This window comes from Alosa alosa, chromosome 18, assembly GCF_017589495.1.
Source record: "Alosa alosa isolate M-15738 ecotype Scorff River chromosome 18, AALO_Geno_1.1, whole genome shotgun sequence".
NCBI lineage: Eukaryota > Metazoa > Chordata > Actinopteri > Clupeiformes > Clupeidae > Alosa > Alosa alosa.
In genome coordinates this window covers 17,550,624-17,564,563 of record NC_063206.1, presented here as the reverse complement: position 1 = coordinate 17,564,563, position 13,940 = coordinate 17,550,624, and the positions used below count along the sequence as shown (strand labels likewise).

The window sequence follows — 13,940 nt, the reverse complement described above, 5'->3', positions numbered from 1 at the left end:
GGAAAGAGGTGAAGAGAGATACTGAAAGAGTAAGCTAAAGATAAATAAGGTAAGGTATAAATTACATGACAATTGTGTATGCGTGTGTGTGTATGTGTGTATATGCGTGTGTGTGTGTGTGTGTGTGTGTGTGTGTGTGTGTGTGTGTGTGTGTGTGTTAGCAGTGTCACATTCTCCTGACCTGGATGTAGAAGGGGATCCCGGCACTTCTGCGTGTGGCACAGAGCTTTGAGGAGGGGTCACTGGAGCGCACCTCCGATAGAACCTCCTTCAGCCAGTGAGCTGGAAGCCGCTGTAGGGTCTTACTCCCACTCCTGACACACACACACGCACACGCAACAAGAAAACAAAAACAGGCATTAGGACCCGAAAGTAGAGGTCACAAAGGTGACATAATAGTGGTCAAACATGTGCAGTTTCTCCTCATTAGCGGTAACCTACTTCCCCAAGGTTTGACCCAAATCAACACACACACATAAACTCCATACACAAAACACACAGATATACACACACACAAACTAACACAGAAAACAGAATTTCTCATCATTTCAATATTACAGATAGAAAAGAAATTGGCTAAGGGACATAACCTTGTTAAAACCACTACTTATGTGGCTTTTAAAGGGGGGTGTTGACAAACTTGACCAACATGTCACACTCACACACACACACACACACACACACACAGCAGGAGTTCCCCAGACACTGAGATCAGTGTCACTGGGTTCTAAGTCTTTAATCTTCGGTCCATGGGGGAGTAATCTCACTCACACAGAATGGGAACACAATGGTCCAGAGTCTGAAGATGACCATGAAGTCTGGACAACAAACACACACACACAGCTAGCAATGGCTCATTGACCCTGCACAGCTGAGAGAGGCTCAGCATGCACGGGCACAGCCCACACAGGTGACGCTAACTAGGGCTAAACTTACAGCCAAAAACCAGCAGGGACTGCAAGAGCTTGCCAACTCAAACAGATCATGCTAGCCCAGTTAGAAAGGGCAAACTCTGCTTGTTGCGGTTATAGTTAGTAACAGATAGTGAAGGCTATTACTCTCAGGCTCAAAACCACAGTCAGTAGGATATATTTAAGCAGTCCAATGTACATAGGTAAAAAACCTGTCTTATATGTGCATATATATACATATATGTGCGTGCATAGACAAGTATTGGTCAGATAGATACTGATACTTCAATTCTATACAGCCACTCACTAGACACTAAGTTATACAACAAATCCTAACGAGAGTAGACCAGGACGCATGCACTGGTGACCTATCCACACACACACACACACACACACACACAGCACAACATAAACAGCAAGAGAAGGAATGCAGTCTGTGGTTATGAAAAGTCCAGCTGTTTTACAAGAGGCAGTCAACCAGGAGGACCTGATCAAACAAATGAGTGTGGGGCAAGAGAGAAACACACACACACAGACACAGACACACACAGACACAGACACAGACACACAGACACACACAGACCATATGATGAGATACAAAGGCAACCTTCAAAAGAGTGGGCCAGTCAAACAGCCCACAATCAACACCCCATAACGCTCTGGCTGGCTGTGGGCCTTTTCAGGGAGAAGTTTCCACGAGGCTGCCCTCACGCGCTTGCAAAAACAAGCAGCCGTGTCCTCTGACCCCTACAGGCGTCTCTGTAAACACACACACACACACACACACACACACACACACACACTTTTGCATAGCTAGTCTAAGCCAAGTAACCTTACTAAAGGCTTTGCTCAGTCAACACCTGTAAATATTGGCCAGGCATGTGGTCCAGTCACGGAATCCTTCATAGAAACCAAAACGGCCGTCAGGTTAACGGCAGTTCTCATAACAGGGTTGTCCACAGAATTCTGAGGTTGGAGTTAGAACACTGCAATGAATGTCTTAAATGCAATGCGTCTTCTGGTCTTTCTTTTCGTGGGTTCAAAGAGAGAAATCTTCTGTGTTTGATAAAAGACAGCAGCACTGTAAAAAGCGCTGGAATGTCTCCCAATTTCTTCGTAATTTGCTGGGAAGCGTGGTACACCAGTCACCACAAAACATATCTCCTAATAGAGATTTTAAAGTAGTATGAACTTATTTAGTGCATTCAAGATGTTGCTCTTGTGCTGTTGCTATCTTTGTCACATTTTCTATGCTTTAGCAATTAGCATACCGCTACTTAAGTACGCAAGTGTGATGTGATTACACATGTGTTCCATCAGCTGGGATAACTCCCTCTTCAAAAGTTACACCACAGCTTCCAAAATGGCGGCTCCTGACCTCCATCCTTCTCCTCCATCTCCCTTCCAGTCAGTCAGGCGTGCAGCTGGGGCAGCTGGGACAGCGGAGAAGGGGGGGGGGGGGGGTGTATAGGTGAGTCCCAGCACAGGCTCAGCCATGAGGTCTCCTGGCCAAGCATAGCACAGAGGCTGCCTGGTGGAGCATTCCTAGCAGTACAAACAGCTCCATCGAAGACGGAAAGACAGCCAGTGAGATCGTAGAAGTGGCAATGGATCTGACCAGCCATGCTGACCGGTTATAGCCATTGGAGTGTTTGTGTGTCGGAGTGTGAGAGTGTGAGACATATGATGTTTCTGTGGCTCATCTGAAAAAAAAAAGACCAGGTTTTCTCCAACGAACTCAACACACTAATCTGTTATATAGCACAATTTTGAATAATCCAAATGTTGAACTGATTGTAATCATTTTGCTGCTAGCTAAGACACACACACACACATACACACCTCATGCTGACACAGATGCTTCACCAGCAGAAAATGTATGTCTGACGTGAACACATACTTGTGCATTTCTTATCTGCAGAGACACACACAGACACACGCGCACACACACACACACACACACACACACGGATGCCTTACTTGCACAGCATGTCTGTGAGGCGCACAAAGCCCACATAGGCCAACTCAAATGCCCCTCTGTGGCGAGACTGCAGCAACTGCTCACGGAAGTACTGACCCACACCCTCCACCTGAGAGAGAGAGAGAGAGAGAGAGAGAGAGAGAGACGAAAACAGAGACAGAGACAAAGAGAGCAGGTAGATAAAAAGGGGAAGGAGACGGTAAGAATCAGAGTAACAAAACTGAGTAATATCACTTTGTTCCTTCTATTGTTTCATTGAAAACTACAGCCAATCAAGCCAGAAGAGTGTAACTGAGGACATCTGAGGACATGTGGATAATAACCTTTGAGAGGCAGATGAAAAACTGTTGTGTGTGTTTGTCTGTGTGTGTTTTGCCCCTGATGTCCCTGGTGCTTTCCATATCTTACTTAAGACAGATTAACATCCGAGTCTAATTGTAGCATTACAGGCTAATCACACTTTAGGGAAAAGGACCAGCACTGGCCAAATGCTGGCAGGAAGCAGTTCAACTCTATTCACAGCAACTCCCACATCACACTCACAACCAAGGGCAACACTTAAAGAACACATGCATCTATTCATTACACTGGCAACGTGGCTTAACGCACAGACTTAGGTATGTTTTCATTAGGACTGTGTGGTGTCCAGGTGGCAACCCCATGATCTCGGTGATGCCCTTCCTTGTTACCAACAACAGCTCAGCACCAGGCTCAGCACCAGGCTCAGCGCTTTACAAGAAGAGCTGCAGAAACAAATCTAGTGTACAGTAACTCCCTGGGACTGCTCTGACTGGTACATAATCATCGGGTATAAAATGTTATAGTCCTCGATAAATTACTGACAGGTTGATTTACGGTGTCTGATAAGTATCTATGATATAAAGCATAAAACATTTCTATGTCTTAATACCCTACAAATAGTTGGACGACACATTATACAACCTATTACTGTAATAAAACTGCATGACTTACAGTACACATAGCCACAGAGTCTAGAACATTACAGACTCTAATACCAGACTAAATCTATGACTGGTCCATAACCACTGGGTGTAAAACTGCATTAGTTCCTGATAACTCGGCCTGACCCTTTGACTGGTGCGTGCACCCCCGCATGACTCACGCACTGACTATGCCTCGGTGCCCTTAAGATAGGAACCCTGAAATTGCAGGGTGGCGCGGAGCGGAGCGTGTGATTTAGGACGGGGCCAGAGGCACGCTGCCCGACTGTGGTGGCACTGAGGGCACCGGGATTTCACTGAGCTCCGTGTGAACCACGCTGCCATGCAGAGGAGGGATGCAAAACACCACAATTACACACTCACTCGGACACACACACACAGAAGTTACACACACAAAAACAGTCACACACACACACACACACACACACACACACACACACACACACACACACACCACTTACTGATAGCTTAATATAACTTGAAATGTCCATAAACAAATACACACATAAAAAGTGAATCTTCTTGCAAATTACTAATCATGAAGAGAATATTCACTTTCATTTCTGGAAAAAACAATCAGCAAGTCATGGGGAGTGGTTAAAGTGATGACAAAGAGGAAGTGGCCAGTCCGAAAACCAGAACAAACAACATGGCTGCACTCAAAAGAGTGACTGGGTTCACAGGTTTGGTGTGGTGGATAAACCCAGGGTTTTTCTCTCAGGGGAAAAGCTGTGGTGTCTCTCCCCCACACTAGCCTCAGTTGAGTTTCATTCACCAGTAGGTCTGATTATACTGGCAGGGAGAGTTCAAATCTTCTGTGCTCAGTTTGGACTGCAGGAGCTCAGAGCTGATCCAATTAGATTTAATGTGATTTTCACTGACAGTCATTAACCACCACAATTAATCCCTACGGACCACCATGAGAGTCACTTGATAATCTGTGTCATTCAACAAATAATAAAATGAATAGTTTATGAAAAAAGAATGAAAATATGAAACACACACAAAAAATAACTCTACAAAGTCTTTCTATTAAACATCTACACTACCATGCACTTACTAGAGTACCAAGTGATTTATTTCTCAGACAAGTACTTGCAATAATAGGCTCTTAACGCATACTAAAGACCAGTGTTTCTCAAACTTTTTCAGACCAAGGACCACTTTACCAATAAAAAAAACTTCACGGACCACCTATCTAAAAAAAAACAGTAGACCTACTTCAACAGTATATTACACAGTAGGCCTACTCACTGGACCACCTTGCTTATTGTCTTTGCACCTTTCTTATTGTGTCAGAGGATTCATATGATTTAAACTGGCGTAGCTTACAGGCAGTGTTGCAGAACCGTTTGGATTTACATACAAGTTGGTTCAATATTGCAAAAAACTCATCTATATTATATTTTACCACATCTGCTCGCGGACCACTTAGGATAGCTTGCGGACCACCAGTGGCCCCAGGACCACACTTTGATTAACACTGCTATAGACCCTTTCAACGGCATAAACAAACATGCGTTCCTAAGGCATTTCCGCTGGCACAGAAAACAACATTGAGCTAATGGTAACTTGGGGATAAACGAAAAAGTCAACACTTTGAAGAGCATTAAGCTTAAGTATGAATTATTTTCATTTCATAGTACCTGTGTTGGTTTTGAATTTTCAACCGTAAATCCTTTAGGAACAGATTGAAAAGTCTATCAATGTACCTGATGAGTAGTGTGCATGGTAGCTATGCTAGTATGATGTAACAAGGCGTAACATGTGCATGTTGCCTCCATTGTGTTTGCTATGTCATGTGGGCATGTTTGCCATATCAGTATAATGCTATAATGTGATTGACCATGTGTTTCTTTGTAAGACATGGTGTGTTTCTGTTGCAGTATTGGTCTAGTGTATGGTAATGCGTGTTATTTTGGTGCAGGTCCCTGTGGCTCAGTGGTGAGCTCATTCAGCCCAAACGAGCCGAGGGCCGGCGCAGGAGCACCCAGCGGTTACGACCGCAGTCTGAACTGGGCACTGCCCTACCAGGGGGCAGCTATTTATGTCTGCACAACGGTTTTTATTTTTTTTGTTGTTTTTTTGACTCCCTCTTCTGTTTCTTTTCCCTCGACGACTGCCACATAACATTAAAACTCTCTCTCTGCGGGGCCTTTTTTTGGATATCTCATTTCCTGTTTGTCCGGCTCCCCTTGCTCCTACACCCCCATTTGTTCCTCCTTTATCCCCTCTTCCTTCCATCTCTCAAAGACATTTCCCACTTTTCTTCTTTCTAACCTCCTCCCAAATCCCCCCCCCACTCAGCTGCCTAATTAGTCAGGCCAGGGTCACTGACCCAAATCTAACCCTGGGTCCCGCCGCCTTACTGGGCGCTAAGCGACTTAGCGGCTAAAGCTACCGCAGCAGCCAGCTAATGCCCTTTTTGTTGTTGCCGCTGATGCTGTTGTTGTTGTTTAGCGCTTTGATGCCATTGAGGCGAGTCCCCAAACTCCCGCCAGCAGAGTGGGATTACGCAACCCTCAGACGAGTAAAGAGCTCACGGGAAGATAAGACCTCAGGAAGGGTGGAGAACGTGGGACTACAGCATGCCATTGAGGAGAAGGACAGAGACAGAGACAGAGAGAGAGAGAGAGAGAGAGAGAGAGAGAGAGAGAGAGAGAAAGAAAGAAAGAAAGAAAGAAAGAAAGAAAAGAAAGAAAGAAAGAAAGAAAGAAAGAAAGAAAGAAAGAAAGAAAGAAAGAGACAGAGACAGAGACAGAGACAGAGAGAGAGAGAGAAAACAGGGGGAAAGAGGCGAGCAGACAGACAGGTAGAACAGACCAATGCAGTTAAATGTTTTGTTAAGAATTTTTGAGCTTACGATTGAACATTTTTGAGGTAATCCAAAAAAAAACAAGAAACAGGTGCTGGATAAAAAAGTAATGTCATAGAAAATCTCAAGGAGATGAATACCAGAGGGAATACCAGAGGTGTTACTTTAAATAAGCAAGTAAAGCGGAGCTAGTGTGCGAATATTCCTTGAGATTTTCTACATCTTTGAGGTGAAACAACACACAGCGTACACAATCAGAGAGAGAGACAGAGAGGAGTGGTGAGTGAGAGAGAGAGAGAGAGAGAGAGAGAGATTGTGTGCTCATGAGGCCAAGACTAGAGCCCTTTTTCCATAAGTTTTTGAAGTGAATTAACTCATAATTCAATGTAATTTTGAGCGATATTAGAAGCACCAAAATGGTTTTCCATTCAACAGACCAATTCTAGAGAATTAAAATGATGTCTTAATGCCCCTGTTAAAGCACATTTTTCTACTGTGCTGGATGGTTTTCCATCAAAAAATGTAGCAAATGGAACACTTCTAGCAAATGTATCAAAGGTAGCGAATGGAACACTATTGGGTGAACGTCTTGGTATGTGCGAGACAAAATTCAATTTCAGATTTTCGCGCTAACTTTGTGAACATTCTGAGCAGGCGTCACAGCAATTTACATCGCTCCAACCCTTTTCCATCACATTAATGTCGAATTAACTCTTGTTAATCCACCGACATAACAGCGATATAAATCCTTTTCCATCACATGTGTCGCACAAACTTTTTGATGCGCATTGTTTTTAAGCGAATTATCTTTTTTAATGGAAAAAAGGGCTCATGACTCAGGACTCACTAGGACTAGGTGGTCACTGTGTGCAATGAGGATGGTAACCTGACAGACAGGAGCCAAATGAGTTCTACGCACGCACGCACGCACGCACGACGCACGCACGCACGCACGCACGCACGCACACAAATTCTCACACACCATGGCATGGAGCAGAGCAGTGCACACAGTCAAAGACTGCCCCCTGGCTAGACAAACAGAGAACAGAATCAGGAGACAGAGCCCCATCCACTTGAGAGTAAAGGAGAAAGAGGAGAAGAGGAGGAAGAGATAGATAGAAAAGGAGAGAGAGGGAAGGAGAGGGATGAGAGAGAGAGAGATGCTGGTTTATCCCAAGCCCCAGACAAGCCAGACAGATCCTCCTTGCTTAGAGCCAGCTTAGGCTTTCCACCCAAAGCAAACATGCGAGGGAGAGAAGAGAGGCCTTGGAACTGCACTGGCTCAGTAGCACCTCAGATTCACTCAACGCCACTCCTAGCCAACCCACCAAAGGGAAACTGGCCAGGGAAGAAAACCCATTCTGGCTCAAAATCACAGGCCCAGTTCCAGTCACCTCCAAAAACACTGGGGAGTCAGAGTCCCCAGTCGTGTTGGATCTCCTGTAACTCCCAGTGTTCCTGTGCAATGCTCAAACTAACAGGGCAGGGGAACATGGCGTCATCACGCAATAGAACCCATGGTGTCAGTTGGGATGCTGACGCAACGGCATGGAAACACCTGCGCCGTCGTCATACCAACGCGGGCCCCAAACAGAAGACAGGGAGAAGCTTACCACGCGCACTTCAGAAAAGCCGGACACTGTCAAGGCCTGTGCGTGTGTGTGTGTGTGTGTGTGTGTGTGTGCACTTGTTTGAGTATGTGTGTGCTAATTACTACTAGCAGTTAATTTGCTTGGAACCGCTTGTGAGTGAACAGACTAAGTTTCCCCGCTGTATAACAGCAACACGGATCATTCATTTCAAGTATTGAACCACACACACACACACACACACGCTTGACTTCTGGACAGCCTTTGTCTTATTATCTCATCATTTACATAACGTACTCTGCAGAGTTGCCATACCGACCGCAGGGTGACATCACCATATAATACCACGCCATCTGTTGGGGAGATGATGTCACACGGAGGGACTGAGCAGTCCAGCGGCCGGCCAATCAGATACAGGGGTGTGTCGTAATGACTTTCCCAAACTCACACACACCGCTGCCAGAGACTAACCCCATAACACATTCACACATGCAATCTACAAACACAAAGACCCACACACAAAGGAACTGTGTGTGTTTGCAATGCAGACGGAATAGCTGACAAACATACAGACACACACCCACCCACCCTGGGTCTACAACTGCTGCTGATCACTCACTGTAAACACACCACAACAGACAGATAGACAAAAAAAACACACACATATGCGCACACACACACACACACACACACACAACAGACACTGACACAGACACAGACACAGACACAGACACACACACACACACACACACACACACTAAAGCTACATCCCAGAAGACACACAGATCAAGCCCAGCCACTGACGTGATGTGGTCTACCAACATTCTCAATAAAGGTTATCAGATCATAACAAGAACTCACACAACACATGCAAACTCTTTCCCTCAGCACTGATCACGCCAATGAGCACTTCATGAGGTGCTAAGAGTGTGTATGAGGTGTTTAGTCTTCCAAAAAGTGTGTGTGTGTGTGTGTGTGTGTGTGTGTGTGTGTGTGTGTGTGTGTGTGTGTGGAGAGCAGGTATTTGGAAAGAATGCAGAGAGAATGAGCACAATGAGGCTCATTAAGCAGCAGGTCGGCCCCAAATGAAAGCAGAGCCTTAACAAGGGCGGATACTGATCGCAGCATGGGTTGGATACACACACACACACACACACACTAAATACTGTCTGCTACAGTGGCAGTGGTAGTTCGTAAGGTGTGAGAGAATGTGTGTGTATGAGTGCCTCTGTATGCATGTGTTTGTGCTAATAGATCTTTTTTTCCGAGATGAGTGTGTGGCTGATGGTGTGTGTGTTTGTACCTGTTCTTCAGTGATGAGTCCGTGGCTGTTGGGTGTGTGTAAGGGCAGACTTTGGCAGAGTTCCCCCAGCAGCATGGACACCTCCTTCATGCTCCGCCAACTACACACCAGAACCATCTGAGCGGTCACCCTGTATGCCTCTCCACCTGAGCCTACACACACACACACACACACACACACACACACACACACACACAAGCTCTGTCAGCCAAGTCAACATGAATAAAGATTATGCACATGAATATAACAATTAATTTGCAAAGGCTAGCCGGCTTATTAAATGATGTATTTCAGTGACATATTTGGCAATGCAATAGTGTAACAGCTGTTTTCGTATGTCCACTGGGTTGTGAGCCATGAGCACAAAAAACAGTGAACGGTGACTAACCTGCATGGGAATGACAGGTGGGTTTATGTCAGGTGGGTTTATGTCAGGTGGGTTTATGTCTACTTCACACGACATTTGAATTTGTTAGGAAATCTATGCAGCGTCCAACAAGCATATCTTCCTTTTATCATATAACCTGCCAACGAACTGTTGTTTTATATCTTTTTATATGAGTGATATTATTTTATATCACTTTATATCTGCACCTGAAGGTGCCATTTAGTCCAGCCTGACTGTCTCTTATTGCAGTCAAGTCTAGCAAACATTTCATCCTGAGAGACTGGCAGGGGTTGATGCCATCCTCATCTCCTATACACCAACTCATGGTGACATCCGTTTGATGTCATCGGGCCACAATGATGTCACGGTGATGCCGGTCTGATCCTCTGACGCATCGCCTTGTGAGGTTTAGCATCAACTCCAACTCAGATTATTTATCCAACTGGCCAGCCCTCGCTACAGCAAGGCCCTTGTGTGTGTGCACTCTAGGAGCACATGTGTGATGAAGGGGTTCTGTATACAAGCATGCTGCTCCGTTTACTGGCAAACGGAAGCACGTCTGGAATGCCCACGTCATGGAAGGTTTAAACGTGTCTATCGGCACTGACCCTGCGGCCTGTCGCGTTGAGTTCCTCCCAGCATGTGTGCGTGCGTGTGTGTGTGTGTGTGTGTATGTATGTGTTTGTGTCTGGGTTTGTGTATATAAAACTCTGCATATGCTTGTCTTTGCATACATGCTTGTTTGTGTAAATTAGTGTGTGTGTGTGTGTGTGTGTGTGTAGACAGGAGAGGTCTTCCTCTCCTCCAGGGCTGGGTCATTAAGCGGGGCCTCTAAAGACACACAGATGTGGACTCGCCCACAGATTAGGCAGGAGCGGTAGTCAGCTGCTCTGAAATTAACCAGTGTGTGCTGCCAGCCTTCCCATGCAGATGCAGCATCCCACCACTAGAGGGTCCTGCGTGCCTCCATGTAGGCGATCCTGTCCTCAGAACTGAGCAGGACCAGCTGGCGGAGGTAAAGGCCTGCCCCCATGAGGACAATAAAGGTACTGCAGGAGAAAGTACCCGGTTGTTTTGGGGTACTGAAAGTACTCGGTAACCTCGAGAAACGGAGATATATGTGATTTCTCCTTTAAGGGTCCGGCAGCGATATAGGTAGCGGGAAGCTATGTCAAGGCAGGGACTCTAAAATGACTGACTTCGCTGTGGCCACAATGCGCAGATACTGTCAGCAAACTACACTGCCAAACTCGCATCCAAAGATTGGTCTTGTCTTAAGAATTGGTTAATGTTTTTTTCTAGTTTTCTAGTCCTCTCCTGTTGGACTTCCGATGTACAATGTGAAAAAGTTAATGTGAAATTAGTCAATGTACTGTGCTGGCTTACAATAAGACCTGTGTGTGTGTGTGTGTGTGTGTGTGTGTGTGTGTGTGTTAACCTTTCGTCTCCTCTCGTACGGGTCCGTCTGATGTGTGTAGTTCCTGCGTTTGTGTGTCCAACTGGCGAGAGTTGTTGAAGAAGTCGTTGGTGTCTCGCGGCTGGATCTCCTGTAGGATTCTCTGCAGACCGGCTGAGGCTTCTACTGGAACATACATGCCATAAACCTCACACCATTTACCATAGAATAAACACACACACAGACACATCCAAAAGGACTGACTCGACATCAGTCTTAAAAAGACATGTCAGCCCAGTTGGAATATATGCTCACACTCACTGCTATATGAAAACTATACAATGTCAAAGTTGAGTTAACATCAACATCCAGACAAAATAAGGCAACTCCAAGAACAGCTGAACATTCGAACCAATAAAACATATTGAAACACACCAGAAATTCGCAAATTGATATTGTTCTTTAACATTTTGAGTAAAGATGTGTTTGTCAGAGCCAATGAGAGAAGCTGACCGGAGTCTGTATCCATGGGGATGAGTCCCTCGGGGGAGGAGCTTTGGACCACAGGTGACACGACGTCAGACATCCTGTAACACACGGCAACCAGCTCCGAGACCAGACATCGCCACTGAGACATCAGGACCAGAGACCTACACACAGACAAAAACACACCCATGCTTACATTTCTATGGTAACATTCGTCAAAACATGATTATACTCACTGACAACAAGTCAAGAGTCAGGATGGTCTTCCACAGTCCAATTGTAGGCAGTGATGTAGTGGGCTCTGTCATGTCTACAACTCTGGAAAATATTAAGAGACCACTGCACATATTTCTGATGTCATCCTACGGTTGCTGAGTGACATTGGAATGAGTTGACAGTCATATTCAAAACTAAGAGACCACTGCAAATTTGAATATGACCGTCAACTCATTTGAATGTCTCTCAGCAACCGTAGGATGACATCAGAAAAACGTGCAGCAGACTATTAATTTTTTTCCAGAGCTGTATGTGTGTGTGCGTGTGTGTGTGATTTGTCAAGTCGGCTTTTATACTTTATATATATATATACATACATATATATTATATATACATATATATATACATACATATATATATATATATATATATACATATATATATATATATATATATATATATATATATATATATATATATATATATATATATATATATATATATATATATATATATATATATTTGTACATGGACACTTGTTTTAACTCTTTAACACTTGTTTTTAAGCTGTTGAAATATCAGCCACTTGCTGACAATATCACAGATATGGGGTTTCAATGCAAAATTATCATTCTTGTTTTTGGTAGTCTTGGGCATGTGCACAAACTTGTCTTACGCGGACTGCAACTGTGTGGAATAAGCAAGCCATTGCAAAACAACTTGTAAAGTACTGCTCCATTTCTGCAATAATAGGTAGTTTATCCATCTGGAAGCGACAATACCATGTTTACGCATAATCATGCAGTTCAGAATGAAAATAGACCTGCCTAAATGTGTAACATACTTCCTTCAATGTTTGGATCTGTGAATCTCTAAGGTCCAAATAAAAGCATTAAAATGTGTGTGTGTGTGTGTGTGTGTGTGTGTACTAACCCGGTGTTGATATATTGTAGGACTGCCGTGATGCAATGGGCTCTGCCATAGAGTGGGCGTGCTGCTGCAGCCTGTAGTAGAGACTGCTCTGCCTGGGCCACCTCTGCCTTCAAACACTCCAGCAGGAACTGGATCACTAAACACACACACACACACACACACACACACACACACACACACACACCTCTATCTTAAAACACAACAACTGGATCTGCATCACTGACACACACACACGGACACTGGGACATTATTTAAAAGTATAATTTCCAAACATTTAAAAACATTATTTTGCATCTAACCTAATCTAATCTAATCCAACATTATTTTGCGGGTGGCAGTGGCTCGGGGGTAGAGGAGTCAGTTGCTGGACAAGCCTGGCTCCTTCTAAAGTTTATTTATGTAGTGCATTTCATACTCAGGGGATAATTCAATGTGCTTTACAGAAACAAAAGCAAAGCTGGTCCATTTACCATTCGCGATCACTGATTGTAAAAAATGAGAGTTCAGGGTTTAGACCATGGTTTAGACTAGTTGATGTAAAATGTAACTCATTCCTGTACAGAGAAACTACCATCGACATATTCCGACACCAGACTTACAGGCTAATCTGTTCCTCTCCAGGGTGGAGGCCTGCACAGAAGCCTGGGGCTCGCCTGGCTGGGGCAGCTGGAGTGGGAGGCCCTGTTGCTGAGCGCAGAGGAGCAGGGCTGGCTGCAGGCCGGGCTGGTGCAGCAGCAGGTTGAGGAGGTGGGCAGCAGTCACGCTGTCAAAGGGCCGCGTGCTGGTGCTGAGGCCCAGGGCAGCCTCCAGCAGAGAGTGCAGCCGGTCAGCGGCCTGGACAAGACCAACGCAGATTTATACATAATGTGTGTACAGTATGCTAAAACCGGTCAGCGGCCTGGACAAGACCAACGCAGATTTATACATAATGTGTGTACTGAACTCTAAAACTGATCTGTG

General features: G+C 44.9%; 1 protein-coding gene across 3 annotated transcripts in view; it reads right to left on the bottom strand.

Moving 5' to 3' along the window:
• The window catches only part of thada (THADA armadillo repeat containing), a 93,578-nt gene that overhangs the window by 71,458 nt on the left and 8,180 nt on the right, over positions 1 to 13,940 (bottom strand). For all 3 annotated transcript variants that reach the window (XM_048269841.1, XM_048269840.1, XM_048269842.1), the window contains 7 exons: positions 13,580 to 13,814; positions 12,981 to 13,116; positions 11,859 to 11,995; positions 11,388 to 11,528; positions 9,562 to 9,713; positions 2,892 to 3,001; positions 182 to 314 (listed from right to left, as the gene is read on the bottom strand). In XM_048269841.1, the coding sequence (XP_048125798.1) occupies positions 182 to 314; positions 2,892 to 3,001; positions 9,562 to 9,713; positions 11,388 to 11,528; positions 11,859 to 11,995; positions 12,981 to 13,116; positions 13,580 to 13,814 (1,044 nt within the window). The remainder of the gene's footprint in view (positions 1 to 181; positions 315 to 2,891; positions 3,002 to 9,561; positions 9,714 to 11,387; positions 11,529 to 11,858; positions 11,996 to 12,980; positions 13,117 to 13,579; positions 13,815 to 13,940) is intronic.